The following is a 16,771-nucleotide window of genomic DNA, read 5'->3' as shown; positions in this document are numbered from 1 at the left end:
TTGTTTAGGATAGCAGCTGCCATATTAGCTTGGTGTGACATCACTTCATGCCTGAGTCTCTTCCTGCTCACTCATAGCTCTGGGCTCAGATTACAGCAGGGAGGGGGGAGAGAAGCAAACTGAGCATGCTCAAGCCCAAGCCCTGGAGGTTTAAGCTGAAAACAGTAAGTCTGATACAGAAGCCCATGAGTACACAATAGAAGGAAATAATTGTGGTTTTTCTTTTGACAGAGGACTCAGAGTAGCATTACTTTGAGGGTTTACTGGTGTATTTATATAGACCTTTCTGATAAAGCTTACTTACTTTTAGCCTTTCCTTCCCCTTTAAGGCACAGCTTAGAGGGAACATTGCAGGAGGGTAAGCCAGCATTGCCTACCTGTTACTGATAAAACCAAATCTGCTGTGGAAAATAAGAATAACCAAACTGATTTTATGTACTTGGACATTTTCTCGGATCCATCGTTATTTCCTTTTAAAACCCAATGAGGTGTAAAATGCCAATACATTGACAAGGAGGATTAGCGGGGGGCTGTGCCTTGGATGAACCGCATTTCAGGTCCACGTCCCTGAAAAACCCACGAAAAAATATTAATCCCTATGTCTACAGTCATAGGAAGTGCTGCCTAGAGGAAAAATTATGGCTAATTAAAGGGGTTGTTTACCATTGAGTTAACTGTTAGTATGAAGCAGAGAGTGATATTCTGAGACAAGTTGCAAATGGTTTTCATTTTTTATTTGGGGTTTTTGAGTTATTTTGCTTTTTATTCAGCAGCTCTCCTGTTGGCAATTTCAGCAATGTGGTTGCTAGGGTCAAAATTACCCTAGCAACCATGCATTGATTTGAATAAGAAAATGGAATATGAATAAAAGAGGCCTGAATAGAAAGATGAATAATAAAAAGTAGTAATAACAATAAATGTGTAGCTTTACAGATAATTTGTTTTTTTCAGTGACCCCTATTTGACAGCTGGAAAGCGCCAGAAGAAGACAAATAATAAAAAAAAATATAAAAAAAAAACAACAATTGAAAAGTTGCTTAGAATTGGTCATTCTATAACATACTAAAAATAGAACTAAATCAGAACAGGAACAGCACAGTGCAGCCATGCGGTGCCCAACAAAACCCTGAGGATTATGAAAAGACTATTCCCCATGCCATTTGGATTAGGCTTAGTTATATGAATGAGCTGTAACTTTCAGACAACCAACTAAGCTGTGTAGAAAACCAATGACCTGCAAGCCTACAGCAGGACAGTCTATGGCAGAGCCTGGAATTGCGTTTTGGAAGCTCAGCGACATGGACAGGTGCAAATCAGCTGAGAGAAAAGAGGTTGAAGACTTGAAATTGAAACAGATGAAAAATAAATCCCAAAGCTGAAAGTGGTTTTAGCAAAAATAATCATTAATCTCTAGTTCAAAGCTACAAACAGAAATGTTTCTGCCTTTGTACATAACCAACATGGACGAAGTTTGGCAGGCCCCAAGGTTTCAGTGTTTGCCAAGGATGTAAAACAAGCTGAAATCTCATACGGAAACTCCATTGCTTCCCCCTTTTTCATACAACACTATAATCGAGTTGCAAAATACTCCTTTCAAACAATAACAGTCAAACATAAACACTAAACTAAGAAAACAGCCCAAAACGCTTCTTTGGAGGTTCTGATACAAGAAAGAACATTTGCAAAGAACCAAAGGAAAACTATTTTCAGTACATTCTAAATCCCCTCCGGGCTGCACATTCTTAGCCAAGTTCCAAAAGCTGTCCTGCCCAAACGTCTGGCAGTTGTACATCAGAACGTACATAAAATCCTCAGCATATCTTAGAAATAAAAAGGGGGTGGGTGGGAGTGAAGTGCAGGATCAGAGCAGAAGATGCATGTTCTGAACAGACACAGCCTGAAGAAGCTGCACGAGTTCTTAGTTTCGTGGAGTCGGCAGTTACAGCTTATTCATAAGGTGCAGAAGGGTCGCTTCCATTTTCTCAACCTGGAGAGAGAGAGAACAGAACAAGCATTTCAGGCCTAGATCTACACAGGTAAATAAATGGCTCCAGAAACCATATGGTACAGAGGACATGTCATACACAGGCGCTACATAAGATTATTACATATATGTATATACTTAAGATGACACTTTGATTAGCCAATACATTATGTAATCTGGAATAGGTTTATTTTATTTTTCTTTGTTTTCTTTCTTGTTGGGTGAAAACCTAAAGGTTTAATAAAAAGAATTTGGAAAAAAATAAATGTATATACAGTATTTTATATATATGGAACATGGAGGAGCACTCACCAAACAAAAACACAGCATGCATGGGTACAGGTAAAATTTGTACAAAATAACAAAAATATACCGCACTCAACAGGCTCAGAGTAACTGATTTTAATCGACAAACAAAATAAATTCCATAGTATATATATATATCCCAGAGTTTATTTTAATCCAATGTTTCAGCTCCTTACTAGAGCCTTCATCTTTATCCAAGTACAAATACTATGTTTTGGGTCAATATTCCTTAATTTAACCAGTAACCTTCTGTGTATAACTGTATCAAATGCTTTAGCAAAGTCTATGTAAATCACATCCACTGCCATCCCAGAATCTAGGTTCCTGCTCCTATCCTCATAAAACACAATTAGATTAGTCTGGCAAGATCTGTTATGCATATAACCACACCGATACAAACTCATAGTATTGTGATGGCATATGGGGAAGCACTTGCCGCTGCCACTTCAGCCTTGCTTCGACTTGGGTGGGATATGTGGGGCAGTGCTGGAGACTGGTGCTTTCCAGCAAGAACATGCTCACTTGAATGATTTCAGGCTGAAAAGTACCAGTTCCCAGGCGCTGCCATGCATGAATGCATGAATGGGAAGCGGCAGATTCGTTGGATTTTTTCGTTGGAGAAGAATGTACCCCATATTCCATTAGTGTTACACTTACTCCAAGCAAACCAAACAGTTTGCATTGCATTACAGACTGATGAACTGAAAAGTGCTCCCCTCAGCTGGCAGAACAAGAAGACAAATAATCTTACATCTGCACCTCTAACCATGTTCCAAAACTGTCACATCCCTTATGACAACACGTCTGCTAGTAAAGAAACTTGTATTCTAGGGCTGTTTACCCCATTAGTTTTTATTTTTATACTGAACTGTTTCTTTAACTAGAGTGCCCCTAATTCTGTAGGAGCGTTATATATATAATTGCCATGTAGGCATGGGTGGGTACAATTCCCAAGGTTCAGCTGCTATGTGGTATAGAGAGAGACAGTGTATTTACAGACAACTTACAAATGCTCATGCTGCAAAAAGCTTTGCTACAAAGAAATGCCTTTAGAACACTTATACGTCACATTTACTCACTCGTATTCGAAGGTCTTGGCAGCAGCACTCCTCTCGCTCTGGAAAAGGGACACAGATATGTGAGCTTAAATGAAATAGTTGATTGGTGCAAAGTGCAGTCAATAGCATTACAACTGTTATCCCTGCGCATTACATATGTCATATTAAAGTGTTCTAAATTTGGAATTGGCTTCTTTTCCATTACTGGATTTCCTAAGATAACTGCCACAAAACATTTCCAAACACTGTTCCATGAGTAATATACAAAGGTATATAAATATATATATATATATATATAGGTATGGGACCTGTTATCCAGAATGCTGGGGACCTGGGGTTTTCCGGATAACGGATCTTTCTGTAATTTGGATTACCTTACGTCTTCTAGAAAATCATGGAAACATTAAATAAAGCCAATAGGCTGGTTTTGCTTCCAATAAGGATTAATTATATCTTAGTTGGGATCAAGTTACTGTTTTATTATTACACAGAAAAAGGAAATCATTTTAAAGATATTGGATAAAATGGAATCTATGGGAGACAGCCTTTCCGTAATTAAGAGGGTTTTCAGACAAGATTTTAGTTTAGGGGGGGGCTATTGTAGATGCTGCACCCCATAATCTTCACAGACATACCTTTGCATTGGTTCTTATTGGCCCTTGGGTTGCACTGCTTGGCCAGGCCTTCACTAATTAATTTATTTTGTACCAGCAGAGCTCCAGTTTCCGTCATCTTTTCTACAGCCACAGAGTGTATCCCAGTCTGCAGCGACAGTGTAGTGATAGTAAGCTCACATCCCAGCAGCAGGCTCTGAAGAAGTCTAGTGGTGGATGGCATCCATTTCTCATCAACATGCTCCACACCTAGGAAAATGTTTAGGAAGGTTTAAGCTTTCTGGCACCCACTGTGCCAAAATGTCAGGAATGGGATTTTCTGAGACTGCAAAAGTTCATTTAGGAAAGGCAACAAGTGATGTAGCATGGAGTAGTTATAAGCACCTTTACACTGCACCAAATCACAACGTGGATTACCTGCAAGACAACATTTAATGATCTGGACTGGAGGATCCAGGAAACTCTCCTTTATGGCAACAAGGCAAGAATATGGAAGGCTTTCAGTATTGCCATAATCTGCATAAGCAACTTGGGCTTCCGATTCGGAAGTGTCTAACACAATGGCTCTGTACCACTGGCTGTCCCCTGGAATAAACACAGAAAGCATGAGCCAGTAAGCAGGGATTCGGTCTGAATAATTCTTACTAAATTTAGAATACATACACAGCCTAACATATATATTTGTATTTATACATATGGGAAGAGATGCCATATTGATTCCCTTAGACAGTACAGTATGAGGGTATAGCTTATTGTGTGCCCAGAACATTCCTTCTCTGTATATTTGTATTTATACATATGGGAGGAGGAGGTGCCATATTGATTCCCTTAGACAGTACAGTATGAGGGTATAGCTTATTGTGTGCCCAGAACATTCCTTCTCTGTATATTTGTATTTATACATATGGGAGGAGGAGGTGCCATATTGATTCCTTTAGACAGTACAGTATGAGGGTATAGCTTATTGTGTGCCCAGAACATTCCTTCTCTGTATATTTGTATTTATACATATGGGAGCATTTGCCATATTGATTCCCTTAGACAGTACAACATGAGGGTATAGCTTATTGTGTGCCCAGAACATTCCTTCTCTGTATATTTGTATTTATACATATGGGAGGAGGAGGTGCCATATTGATTCCTTTAGACAGTACAGTATGAGGGTATAGCTTATTGTGTGCCCAGAACATTCCTTCTCTGTATATTTGTATTTATACATATGGGAGCATTTGCCATATTGATTCCCTTAGACAGTACAACATGAGGGTATAGCTTATTGTGTGCCCAGAACATTCCTTCTCTGTATATTTGTATTTATACATATGGGAGGAGGGAGGTGCCATATTGATTCCATTAGACAGTACAGTATGAGGTTATAGCTTGTGTGCCCAGAACACATATATATATATATATATATGTATTTCTACATATGGGAAGAAGGTGCCATATTGTTTCCCTTAGACCAGTGATCCCCAACAAATGGCTCACGAGCAACATGTTGCTTACCAACAGTTGAAGCACATTTTTGGATTTCTGACTTGTATTCTGCCAGTCCACATAGGAACTAAAGGATAACCAATTACAGCACTAATTGGGCACCCCTTAGTAACTTTTTCATGCTTGTGTTGCCCAACTTTGTTTATGTGGGGGAATGGGGGCACGAAAACAATTTCTATGACAAATAGGAACTTGTCCTCAATTCCCTCTACAGAAAGTGCAAGAAAACATGTGGACCCAAGGAGCTTCTCCTACTGACCTGTGAACCTGGCACAACAAGCGTCACCAACTGTCGGCCTGAAATTCTGACTGTCGGACTGTGCGCTGCAGTATGTGGCCATCTCTATCATTGTTTGCTGGAGCTTCCCAACATCCACTGCAAGGAGAGAAACAGTCAGGGACAAAAATGCATCTTTGCTAACTAAGAGTCACAAGCATGATGGGAAATACTGCTAAGGAACCATCTTTCTTCCCAAGTTCCCTATATTCCACTTACCTCGGTTTTCTTTGGGAAAGGCGTAGAACAAGTCAGGACTTATGACACAAAGCACCAGAGCTTGCACGGCATCTTGTAATGGCAGCTCTATCGATGTCCAACGACGAGACACACTGGATTCTGAGCAGAACACAACATAGGGATTTTTTCATGCAAATACCAGACCACCATGCAGAGCACAACACACATTAAATATTCACCCACTTACAGGGAAGTCAAGGCGACGACGTTAAACTGAGTGTTTGAACTAAATGATGAAGAGCTAATGAGCCGAGTATCAGCATTTCCTTACGTGGGAACCACAGGAATTCACCTAAATCCTGCTACTTCCTCCAAAGCAAAAACACACCACATAAATGTAGTTTTATGGACATATCTGTCTTGTACAGAACAAAATAACACTTAAGAGTTCACCTTTCCGACACTTTTTTCAGTTCAGTTGGTTACAGACAGTTCACCAGAAATAAATACTTTTTCCAAAAGTAAACTGTTCGAAATTGATACATTTAATTGATACATTTCTTATCTTTGTTCCTGCTGAGCATTATCCCTGATTTAGAGTCCTGCAGCGGGTCCGGTACCCTGCGGGTTGTGGGTAGAAGCTCCAGGTGCGGGTAAAGACGCGGGTCGGCGGTTCTGCGGGTAGGGCTGTGCGATATTTACGCCTTTTTTCTGGTCATGGCTACTTCCGATTATGTCACTTCCGGTTTACAATGACAGCACTTCCTGTTTCTTGATGGTCAGCGGGTCGCGGGTCCAGGTTGCGATTAAGGTACTTGCAGGTAGGGTCGGATAGCAGTTCCAAATGGGTAAGAATGCGGGTTGCGGATTGCAGGTCCCAAAAAATGGACCCGCGCAGGACTCTACCCTGAGTTTCATTACAGGCAGCTGTTAGAATTGATACAATAGTTGCTAATACTCCAGAGATGCTGCTGAGAAATGGATCAACTCAATGTTGCAAAATTGTAATAGAATCTGCCCCTGAATTACTGAGCTGCCAGACTCAACACCAGAGACAGGGACTTTAAACTTAGATTTTGGAAAAACAGTAAAAAAAAAAAAAAAAAGTAAATGAAAAAAGTCTATTTCTGGAGAACAAGCTGAAAACTGAACTGAAAAACTGTTTGGAAGGTGAACAACCCCTTTAAACCATTAGTGATCTCAATGTATTGCCTTAAGGAAGAAATGTAAGTGTAAGTGTTAAGGACCATCCTATGTGGTTAAACGCTTGTTTTAGGACCTACAAATACTATAATTATTGTAAAGCAGCAATGAGGACAGCCAAAAAAGTAAATGGGGATCTGACTGCATCCCAAGCAAAGACTAATCCCAAAAAGGTTTTTTTTTCAAAAGTGTATGAGTAGTAAAAAGATGCAGGTTGAGTGGGTGGGCTCCATTAGAAAATCCACATGTTCTATGACTCTTAAAAAATAATATGTGCATAATCAGTTATTTTCCTAAATGTATACAAGATAGGTGTCCAAGTTACAGGGTCAACTTTATAAAGGTACTCATGGCTCAGCTCAAACAGGTTTTCAATGGCTGATATATGGTACATATATAATTAAGCAAAATCAATGTGGCTTGGGTCTGACGGAATACACCCTAGGGTAGTTACAGACTTATTTTAGCTTAAGCCAGGCCACATTCTTTTGATTTTAGAATTTTTTTGACAAAACTGATGTAATTATAATATAAATTTAGGATCCGTTATCAGAAAACCCTTTATGCAGTAAGTTCTGAATTATGGGAAGACCATCTCCCATAGACTCAATTTTAATCAAATAATTAAAATTTTTAAAACGAATTTCACTTTTCTCTGTAATAATAAAAAAGTAGCTTGTATTTTATCCAAATGAAGATATAATGAATCCTTATTGGAGGCAAAACAATCCTATTCGTTTTTTAAATGTGTGTATCTAAAAAAAAATTACAATCTCAGCCAAGCAATTACAGGCCTGTTAGTCTGACATCTGTTAGGCAAGTTTGATGGTTTGTTAAGGAATCACATTTAAGATGATATTTTTGGAAAAATGGCATTATAGATAGGAATTAGTATGGCTTTACAAATGTAACACTTTTTTATGAGGAAAGTTAGAACTTAGACAAAGGGCATGCAGTGCATATAATCTACTTGGATTGTTTAGTACTGTGCCAAATAGACACCTGTTTGTATGTGGATAGAAAACTGTCTTAAGGATCATGTATTGGGTGTCAATTGTAAATTCTTTGCTTGGAACTAGAATTTGTAGTAGGTTGCAATATGGTTCTGGATTGGGTCCAGTTTTATGTGTAAAATATGCACCAACATACCCCTTAATGGGACTATGTTGGGGAAATTCATAATGGAGAAAGACCTGGGCATTTGCGGGTAACAAATCAATGCTAGTCAGCAGTAGGAAGGGCCCCAAGGTATTCACCTGTATTAATAGGTATATAGATTCATGGGAGGAATTTGCTGTATACACATTTTATGCAAATTAACTAAAAGTTGCCTATTGGAATTGCCCCAGAGGAAAAAGTAGCAAACGCCAAAAATCTGCCTGTAAAGCAGCTTGAGCGTTTGATGAAACTCAGTAGGTGGTGCTAAAAGAGTTGCTGGAACCTCAATGACCCGAAGGACAACTGAGCCTCACAATCGAATTGATTTTTAGCCAAATACATTCACTCACAGAACATTAAGAAATGGTTTACATGATTTAGGATGAATCCTTTTGTGTCTCTTATACTTTTCTGATGAGGTTGCCAGACTATCTTTGTCAACGTGTAGGGATGCACCAAATCCACTTTTTTGGATTCAGCTGAACAATCGAATCCTTCGTGAAAGATTCTGCGAATACCAAACCCAATCCGAACCCTAATTTGCACATGCAAATCAGTGAAGGGAGGGAAAAATAAGAGCGCGTGCTTGTCCAGGCACAAGGATTCTGCCGAATCCTGCTGAAAATGGCCGAATCTTGTCCGAATACCAAATCCTGGATTCGGTGCATCCCTATCAACGTGGCTATCCAGACTGTGAACAAACTTTTGCTCAACACACTTTATCCCTTTCCTTGCTGATTTGAGTGAAATGGTGGGCCACCACTATTTTAAGATAAGCCCTTGAGCAGTTCCCAAGCTTTCTCTCTACCCACCCCAATGGTGCATGTTCTGGAAAATAAAATCTCTCAAAAATGTAGCTTACCTTTCATTTCTGCTCCTAGTGGGGGTTCAATGGCTTTGTCCAATGAGTCTTCTCTGGAGGGGCTTCTCACACAAACCTCTTTCTCCTTGGTAGGGGTAGAATTGGCCTGAAGAGACTCTATATTATCCTGGAACTTTGGAGCATGCGCTTTGGTGCTTTGAGGACTTTTATCCCCTGATCCATCCATCAAGATATTTTCAGCCCTGCTTGTAATTTTTTGCTTTGTTGGGTGCCCATCCCCTGCTTCTCCAACCTCCTGGGCAGTATCACGCACAGCTACCTTCTCTGCAACCAAAGCTTCACTTACACTGCTCCCAGAATCACTGGCCACCAGCTCCACTCTGTAGCCACTATCTATCTTGCTGACAGCTTTTGCTTTGAGCTTTACTCCTGCTACACTGGTCCGAAAGGCAATAATGGAGTCTCTGTCCCACTTGTCTCTGACAGGCTTCACACCTAGGAACACACAATAAAAGACAAGAGAGTAAATAGAAGAGGTATGAACAGGTCTGATACCTTAGTGAGAGTACAAGGGTTGAGCAGTTGTTCAAATTAAGCATGCTCAATACTATTGTGTTCTCATCTGCTTATCTACAATAGTAGTATGAAAATAACATATTCCCAACTAACAGATATAACTTAAATCAGCTATCATGCCTTTAAATTGTTACGGTTAAAGTTTCGATCAGTAGTGGGGGTGTATTTGCTTATAGTTGTACCAGGTTGCACAGATCTAATAGTATAGTTCTATCGAGTTCTTTTTCTCCTCTGCTGCTTTAAAGGCACCTTTTTTTAAAAAAATTGTTCCCCCACTGGAGCCGTGGGCTAATAAGAGTCTGCACTCCACTTGGAGGAAATAATAGCGCCCCCTGATAGTGCTATACAGCCCACATAGAGAGAGGGGGGACATTATTTGACAATAGCCACCCTATAAGTTCAGTTAATGCTGTTAAAACAACATCAGAACACTGGTTATGCCAATGTCTTCTTTCTTTTTTCAGGGTACATTTACACTATTTGCACATTTCTTCTGAATTTGGAAACCCAATGATAAAAAAAGTGTATAGCAGGCATGGCACTGCCCCAAACAGTAGCTCTGTGCATGTACCACCACTAGGTGTCAGATTTGAGCAAGATTTTCTGTGAACTGGGCGATAATTCCAATAAATATAATGAAATGCTTCAATATACCAATTCATATCCTGTCTTGATATCTCAGAGAAAAGAGAAGGTAAGGGTAGGAAAACCAAGCAAAATGGGGTAATTTAATTGCATTTATACTTTTAACTGTCTTTTAAAACACATTTTCCCCACATTTAGTTAAGCATAACGTCAGTGTGCTGCTAAATGCAATACCCCTTGCTAAATCTCTCACCTTGCTTACTTCCAATCTTGCCCATCCCACACCTTGTGTCTCAACCCCCTCTCCTTTTAGATTGTAAGCCCTTTTGGTTCTCTTCCCATTTTATATCAGTTGCTGTGTATGTAATTCTGGTTGTTCAGTGTATTGACCTCTTTATTGTACAGCTGTGCAGAATGTTGGACACTTCAATAAAACACATAATAACTGCTATAAGAGTAAAGGACACATTTACTAACCCCAGTGCAAGTAAATGTATGTTTATAAATGCATCCATCCAATTGCTATTTACAAACATACTTGCATTAATATGCACTCCTCTGCAGCTTGCTCCAAAATGTTGGGTTCTTCAGACACGGAATTCGCAAAATTAACACCTACCTTGAGCTGTGATGGATATGGTGCATCTTAGAAAGCAAAAAGCAGTTTTCCCCAATTCTCTCCCTAAATGGACTTCAGACTTAGCACCCTCTGTCACATATCCAAAATCTCAAGGGGAAGGGCAGCCATACACAGGGCCGCCATTAGAAATCATGGGGCCCCGTACAACAAAATTTTTGGGCCCCCTGAGCCCCGCCCACACTGACGACCAAGCTCCACCCCATATGCCGCCCACTCCACATCGCAGTTAAAAGACCACACAGACATCAGCGCTAAAAAAGCAACCCCCCCCCCCACAAGTTATAAAAAGCTATTGATGGTCAGGGCCCCCTTATAAAAAATTGGGGCCCCAACAAAAAAAATGTAAAAAAAAACATTGGTGTCAGGGGCCCCCTTATAAGTTAAAAACAAATTGGGGCCCCAAAAAAATTAAAAAAAAAGTTTTTTGAAAAAATAAAATAAAAAAAAAAGTGGCAGGGGCCCCCTTACAAGTTGAAAAAACAATTGGGGCCCCCCCCAAAAAAAAATAATTTTTAAAAAATGTTGTTTTTTTTAAAAAAACATTGGTGGCAGGGGCCCCCTTATAAGTTAAAAAAAATTGTGGTCCCAAAAAATGTTTTTTTTTAAAAAAAACATTGGTGGCAAAAAAACAAACAAAAAAAACAAACAAAAAAAAGTGGCAGGGGCCCCATTACAAGTTAAAAAATTTTTAAAAAAAAATGTTTTTTTAAAAAAACAAACAAAAAAAAAAACATTGGTGGCAAGGGGCCCCTTACAAGTTAAAAAAAAAATTGGGGCAGGGGCCTATAGAATATTAAAATAATACAAAAAAAACACAAACTGGTGTTCAGTAGAATTGAACTCATGGCTTCAGTACTTCGCCTCCTTTCGTGACTTCGGGTCTTTGTGCCGTTTCAGGACTTCGGCTGTTTTTGTGACTTCGGGTCTTTTCAGCGCTTCGGGACTTCGGCTTTTTCCGTGACTTCGGGTCTTTTCGGCGCATCGGCTTCTCGGCACTTCAGCATTCGGCAATGCAGAGGGAGGACGTACGGCTTGGGCGCTCGTAAGGGGGGCCCGGAACTTCAAAAAAATGCAGCGCTGCCGGGCCCCCTTTCATGCCCGGGCCCGGTACGCTTGTGCCCCCTGTCCCCCCCTGATGGCGGCCCTGGCCATACTGAAATTGGGTAATTGTGCAGGAAGCCTTAAGGTGGCCATACACATAGAGATCCGCTCGTTTGGCGATTTCACCAAACGAACGGATCTCTCCCCGATATGCCCACATTGAAGTGGGCCCACGATCAGGATCATAATGTAGCCAACACGGGCCGTCAGACCAATCAATATTCAATCAACACATAGATGCGGCTGCGATCCGACGGGATTTTTAATCGACATCCGTCTGACTTTTGGCCAGATATCGATCGGGAAAGCCAAGCTGCCGACTTAAGGTGGCCATACACGGATAGATCCGCTCGTTTGGCGATGTCGCCAAACGAGCGGATCTCCCTCCGATATGCCCACCTCAAGGTGGGCAATATCGGGCTGATCCGATCGTGGGCCCTAGGGCCCAACGATCGGATCCTAGCGTTCGCCAAACGGGCGGTCGGATCGCGGGACCGCATCAACGAACAGATGCGGCCGCGATCCGACGGGATTTTTAACCCCATCCGATCGAGATCTGGCCGACTTTCGGCCAGATCTCGATCGGGGAAGCCCGTCGGGGGCCCCCATACACGGGCCAATAAGCTGCCGACTTGGTCTGTCGGCAGCTTTTATCGGCCCGTGTATGGCCACCTTTAGTCTGTCGGCAGCTTTTATAAAACAGTGCCCTCTACAGGCCAGAGAATGCTTGCTTAGTTCTGCAAAGTAATACATTTAGATCTTGATCATCCTGAACCCTTGCTGGGATAGAAGAGCATTCAGCTCTCCCTGAAAAGTCATCAAAATTACCCAAGGATCCCTTTTCTAAAAACATTAATATTTTAGATTTATTTTCCCTTTCTCATGAGTTGCACAAGTGTTATATATGCAAAATCTACGTATATTTTAGTGTTTCGTCCTTCTCATTCCCCTGCCTGCTGATCGGCACAAATGAGACAGATTCTAAGGAATGTTTTGCTAGGGCTGACAGGCACTAATCATTATCTTGCTGATAGGAGGAAAGAACAGAGATCTCATTATTCCAAAAGATTAACTTGTCTGAATGTGGCTCAGTTCAACCTGTCAGCGAGGGGGAAACATTTTTGAAATGAAAGACTGCTAAATGATATTACTCTGTCTGAAACAAATAGAGGGGTAAGAACCAGAAGCCACCCTCCCTTCTACCTCTTTAGCATCAGAGGCTGCATCGCTAGTCTGAATTTCCCTTCTAAAAATGAAAAATCAGTAAGTAAAATTACCCAAGGTGCCTTTTTTTGCCACCCCTGTTAACTGGCCGTTCACTCCCACTTGAGCCAAGTTTCCTTGATAAGAACCAGAGCTGTGGAGTCACCCAGGCGCACGGTTATTAACTAAACCTCGATTTTTCTGGTTGGGATTTTTGGGGCAGAAATTCGAATTTTAGAGATTTATTATACCCAATGCTGCACAAAGCCAGAATCCAAAAACCCTGCATCTCAAAACTGTCGAGGTTGTCTATAAGTCAATGGCAGATGTGCCTATTCCAATTTGAAGATAAAGTGGTCTGCCCTGGGTTTAGCCCAATTACCCAAAAAAAATCAGGGTTTGCGATAACCCCAAAAAATGTGAGCGTTTCGTTTGTAAAGTAGAATCCTATTTTATTGATAAATATGATAAAATCAATTTAATATATTAATAAAAATATGAGATCAATTCGAGTTTTAGTAAATAATCCCTGTGGAGTTGGAAGCAATTTTGGAGTCGGAGTTGCCAAACATGTACAGACTCGAATTACCAAATGATGCGGTTTATATTTTTGAGCTTTGGCAAAAATGTTTGTATGTTGTGTACAAATACATAATTTGGTAACTTCTTAGTACAATCAACATGAAAAATACATTAGGAACAGTAACACCAAAAAAATAAGAAGTTTTAAAGTAATTAACATACATACAGCCATTCAAGCTGGGAAAAAGGAAAAAAGGCACAGGTTACATAGCACATAACAGACAAGCCCTGTCCAATACAATGGTGTTTTATCTATTATGTGTTATGTAACCTGAGCCTTTTCTCCTTTATCTTAGCCTGAATGGCTGCCCCCATGGCTACACAGCAGCTTGTTTATATAAACTATAGTAGTACTTATCTGTTATCTGCTATGTATCCTGTGCTTGAATGGCTGCCCCCATGGCTACACAGCAGCTTGTTTATATAAACTATAGTAGTACTTATCTGTTATCTACTGTGTATCCTGTGCTTGAATGGCTGCCCCCATGGCTACACAGCAGCTTGTTTATATAAACTATAGTAGTACTTATCTGTTATCTACTGTGTATCCTGTGCTTGAATGGCTGCCCCCATGGCTACACAGCAGCTTGTTTATATAAACTATAGTAGCACTTATCTGTGATCTACTGTGTATCCTGTGCTTGAATGGCTGCCCCCATGACTACACAGCAGCTTGTTTATATAAACTATAGTAGTACTTATCTGTTATCTACTGTGTATCCTGTGCTTGAATGGCTGCCCCCATGGCTACACAGCAGCTTGTTTATATAAACTATAGTAGTACTTATCTGTTATCTACTGTGTATCCTGTGCTTGAATGGCTTCCCCCATGGCTACACAGCAGCTTGTTTATATAAACTATAGTAGTGTTTCTGAAGCAAACACACCAGTTCTACCAGTGCAGGGCAACACTGCATTATATTTTAATTACTTTGATACACTTTCAGATTTTGGTCAGATTTTAGTCAGAGGTACAATAAACCAAGGAGTCGGGAGTCGAAGTATTTAAGTACAGACTCCACAGCCCTTATAAGAACTTACTCTTGTAAGATGCCCCTCAATAAATGGATACTACAGCACTGCAACTTATAGTACTGCTGAAAGTAACTGGCACTAATGCAAACCAATGAAAAACAAAACAGCCATGGCACAGCAGCTGCATATTTGCCCCATACCTCTGTTCTGGCATTTAGTGTTGCTTCCTAAATGATATGTAAAGCGTAACAGAGAGGAAACACAGAGGGGTGAGGAGTTAGGGTGTGTTCTACTCTTCTACACAGCTGCTGACATACACAGTAACCCTATAATTTACGTAAAATTACTGGTCTAATACTGAATTCAACTTTAGCTTGTATTTAAAGGAGAATTCAACCCTTAACTAAAAAACCTACCGCCCTACCCTAAGTAGACCAGCCCCCCCCAGCCTTACCCCGCGGAAATGCCCCTAACTTTTTACTTACCCCTCAGTGCAGATTCAGGGATCGCAGTTCATCTTCCGGGTCTTCGCTAATCTGAGACTGAGACAGGCGAATCGGCGCATGCGCAGTTGGAGCAATTTCACGGTTCGTGACAAGTGCTCATGCGCCGAAATAGACGGAAATTGCAGAAGCGCCGGAAAAAGAAGGGAAGACCCAAAAGATGGTTGCCGAGAACTGCGCTCCCTGCACGTCAGGATTCACCAGCATTCAGGGCATTTTGTCTTTATGATTTAAAGCTCAGTGCACACAGTTCATTCAGGAACCAGGTGTTTCTCTTTCACACCAGGAATATTAAGTTTTGCTCAGTACTTACCGGCCAAACTGCATCTAACTGCTTGGAAAGGAAGCTCCAAGAATTTGGGTGGAATGTCGCACAGCTTGTCGGCTTGTAGTTCCTCTGTGTTTCCATAGTCCATAAAGCGAACCTTAATTGTTTTCTGCTCAACATCTATTACCATGGCTCGGTACCAATTCCCATCACCTGCCCAAAATTTGGGAAGAATATGTCAAATATAGCAACTTTATGGACAATAAACCATACAGACAGGTTAACTGGCTCCTGACAAAACTGACCCTAGTGTATGTGAATGGGATTTAAAGGGATACCGTCATGGGAAAACATGTTTTTTCCAAAATACATCAGTTAATAGTGCTGCTCCAGCTGAATTCTGCACTGAAATCCATTTCTCAAAAGAGCAAACAGAATTTTTTATATTCAATTTTGAAATCTGACATGGGGCTAGACATATTGTCAGTTTCCCAGCTGCCCCAGTCATGTGACTTGTGCCTGCACTTTAGGATGGAACTACTTTCTGGCAGGCTGTTATTTCTCCTACTTAATGTAACTGAATGTGTCTCAGTGGGACTTGGCTTTTACTATTGAGTGTTGTTCTTAGATCTTCCAGGGAGCTGTTATCTTGTGTTAGGGAGCTGTTATCTGATTACCTTTCCATTGTTCTTTTGTTTGGCTGCTGGGGGAGGGGTGATATCATTCCTATTTGCAGTACAGCAGTAAAGAGTGACTGAAGTTTATCAGAGCACAAGTCACATGACTGGGGGCAGCTGGGAAACTGACAATATGTCTAGCCCCATGTCAGAATATATATATATATTGAATATAACAAAATCTGTTTGCTCTTTTGAGAAATGGATTCCAGTGCAGAATTCTGCTGAAGCAACACTATTAACTGATGCGTTTTGAAAAAAACATGTTTTCCCATTTGGAACATGTATAATGTCTGTAAAGCCCTGTGCAATATGTATACACTATATAAAGGTTAACAAAATACAGTATTCCACACTTTCTACAACACCAAGTCATGTTGAACCTCTTATTAAATGAATGATAAAAATGATGGAGACCAAGACAGTGATGTATTTACAAATTCTACATTCAGCTTCTAGATTTTTCATTAGACAAACAGAAAAAGTAAATCTTTAATGACGGTTAAGTGGCCACATTACGATTTGTAATTGTGGAGTAATAGGATCATTCTGGACTGCACT

The 16,771-nt window shown here is 40.5% G+C and overlaps 1 protein-coding gene across 1 annotated transcript in view; it reads right to left on the bottom strand.

Moving 5' to 3' along the window:
- Positions 1-526: 526 nt before the first annotated feature.
- Positions 527-16,771, bottom strand: part of tdrd1.L (tudor domain containing 1 L homeolog) — a 51,019-nt gene continuing 34,774 nt past the window's right edge. Inside the window, exons 18-25 of the mRNA XM_018224982.2 lie at positions 15,579-15,746; positions 9,140-9,595; positions 5,956-6,075; positions 5,719-5,835; positions 4,380-4,547; positions 3,984-4,211; positions 3,370-3,407; positions 527-1,987 (exon numbers count right to left, since the gene is read on the bottom strand). Of these exons, the coding sequence (XP_018080471.1) occupies positions 1,940-1,987; positions 3,370-3,407; positions 3,984-4,211; positions 4,380-4,547; positions 5,719-5,835; positions 5,956-6,075; positions 9,140-9,595; positions 15,579-15,746 (1,343 nt within the window). The 3' untranslated portion in view covers positions 527-1,939. The remainder of the gene's footprint in view (positions 1,988-3,369; positions 3,408-3,983; positions 4,212-4,379; positions 4,548-5,718; positions 5,836-5,955; positions 6,076-9,139; positions 9,596-15,578; positions 15,747-16,771) is intronic.

Source organism: Xenopus laevis, chromosome 7L, assembly GCF_017654675.1.
Source record: "Xenopus laevis strain J_2021 chromosome 7L, Xenopus_laevis_v10.1, whole genome shotgun sequence".
NCBI lineage: Eukaryota > Metazoa > Chordata > Amphibia > Anura > Pipidae > Xenopus > Xenopus laevis.
The sequence above is the reverse complement of the archived record's forward strand: the minus strand, read 5'-3'. Positions and strand labels throughout refer to the sequence as shown.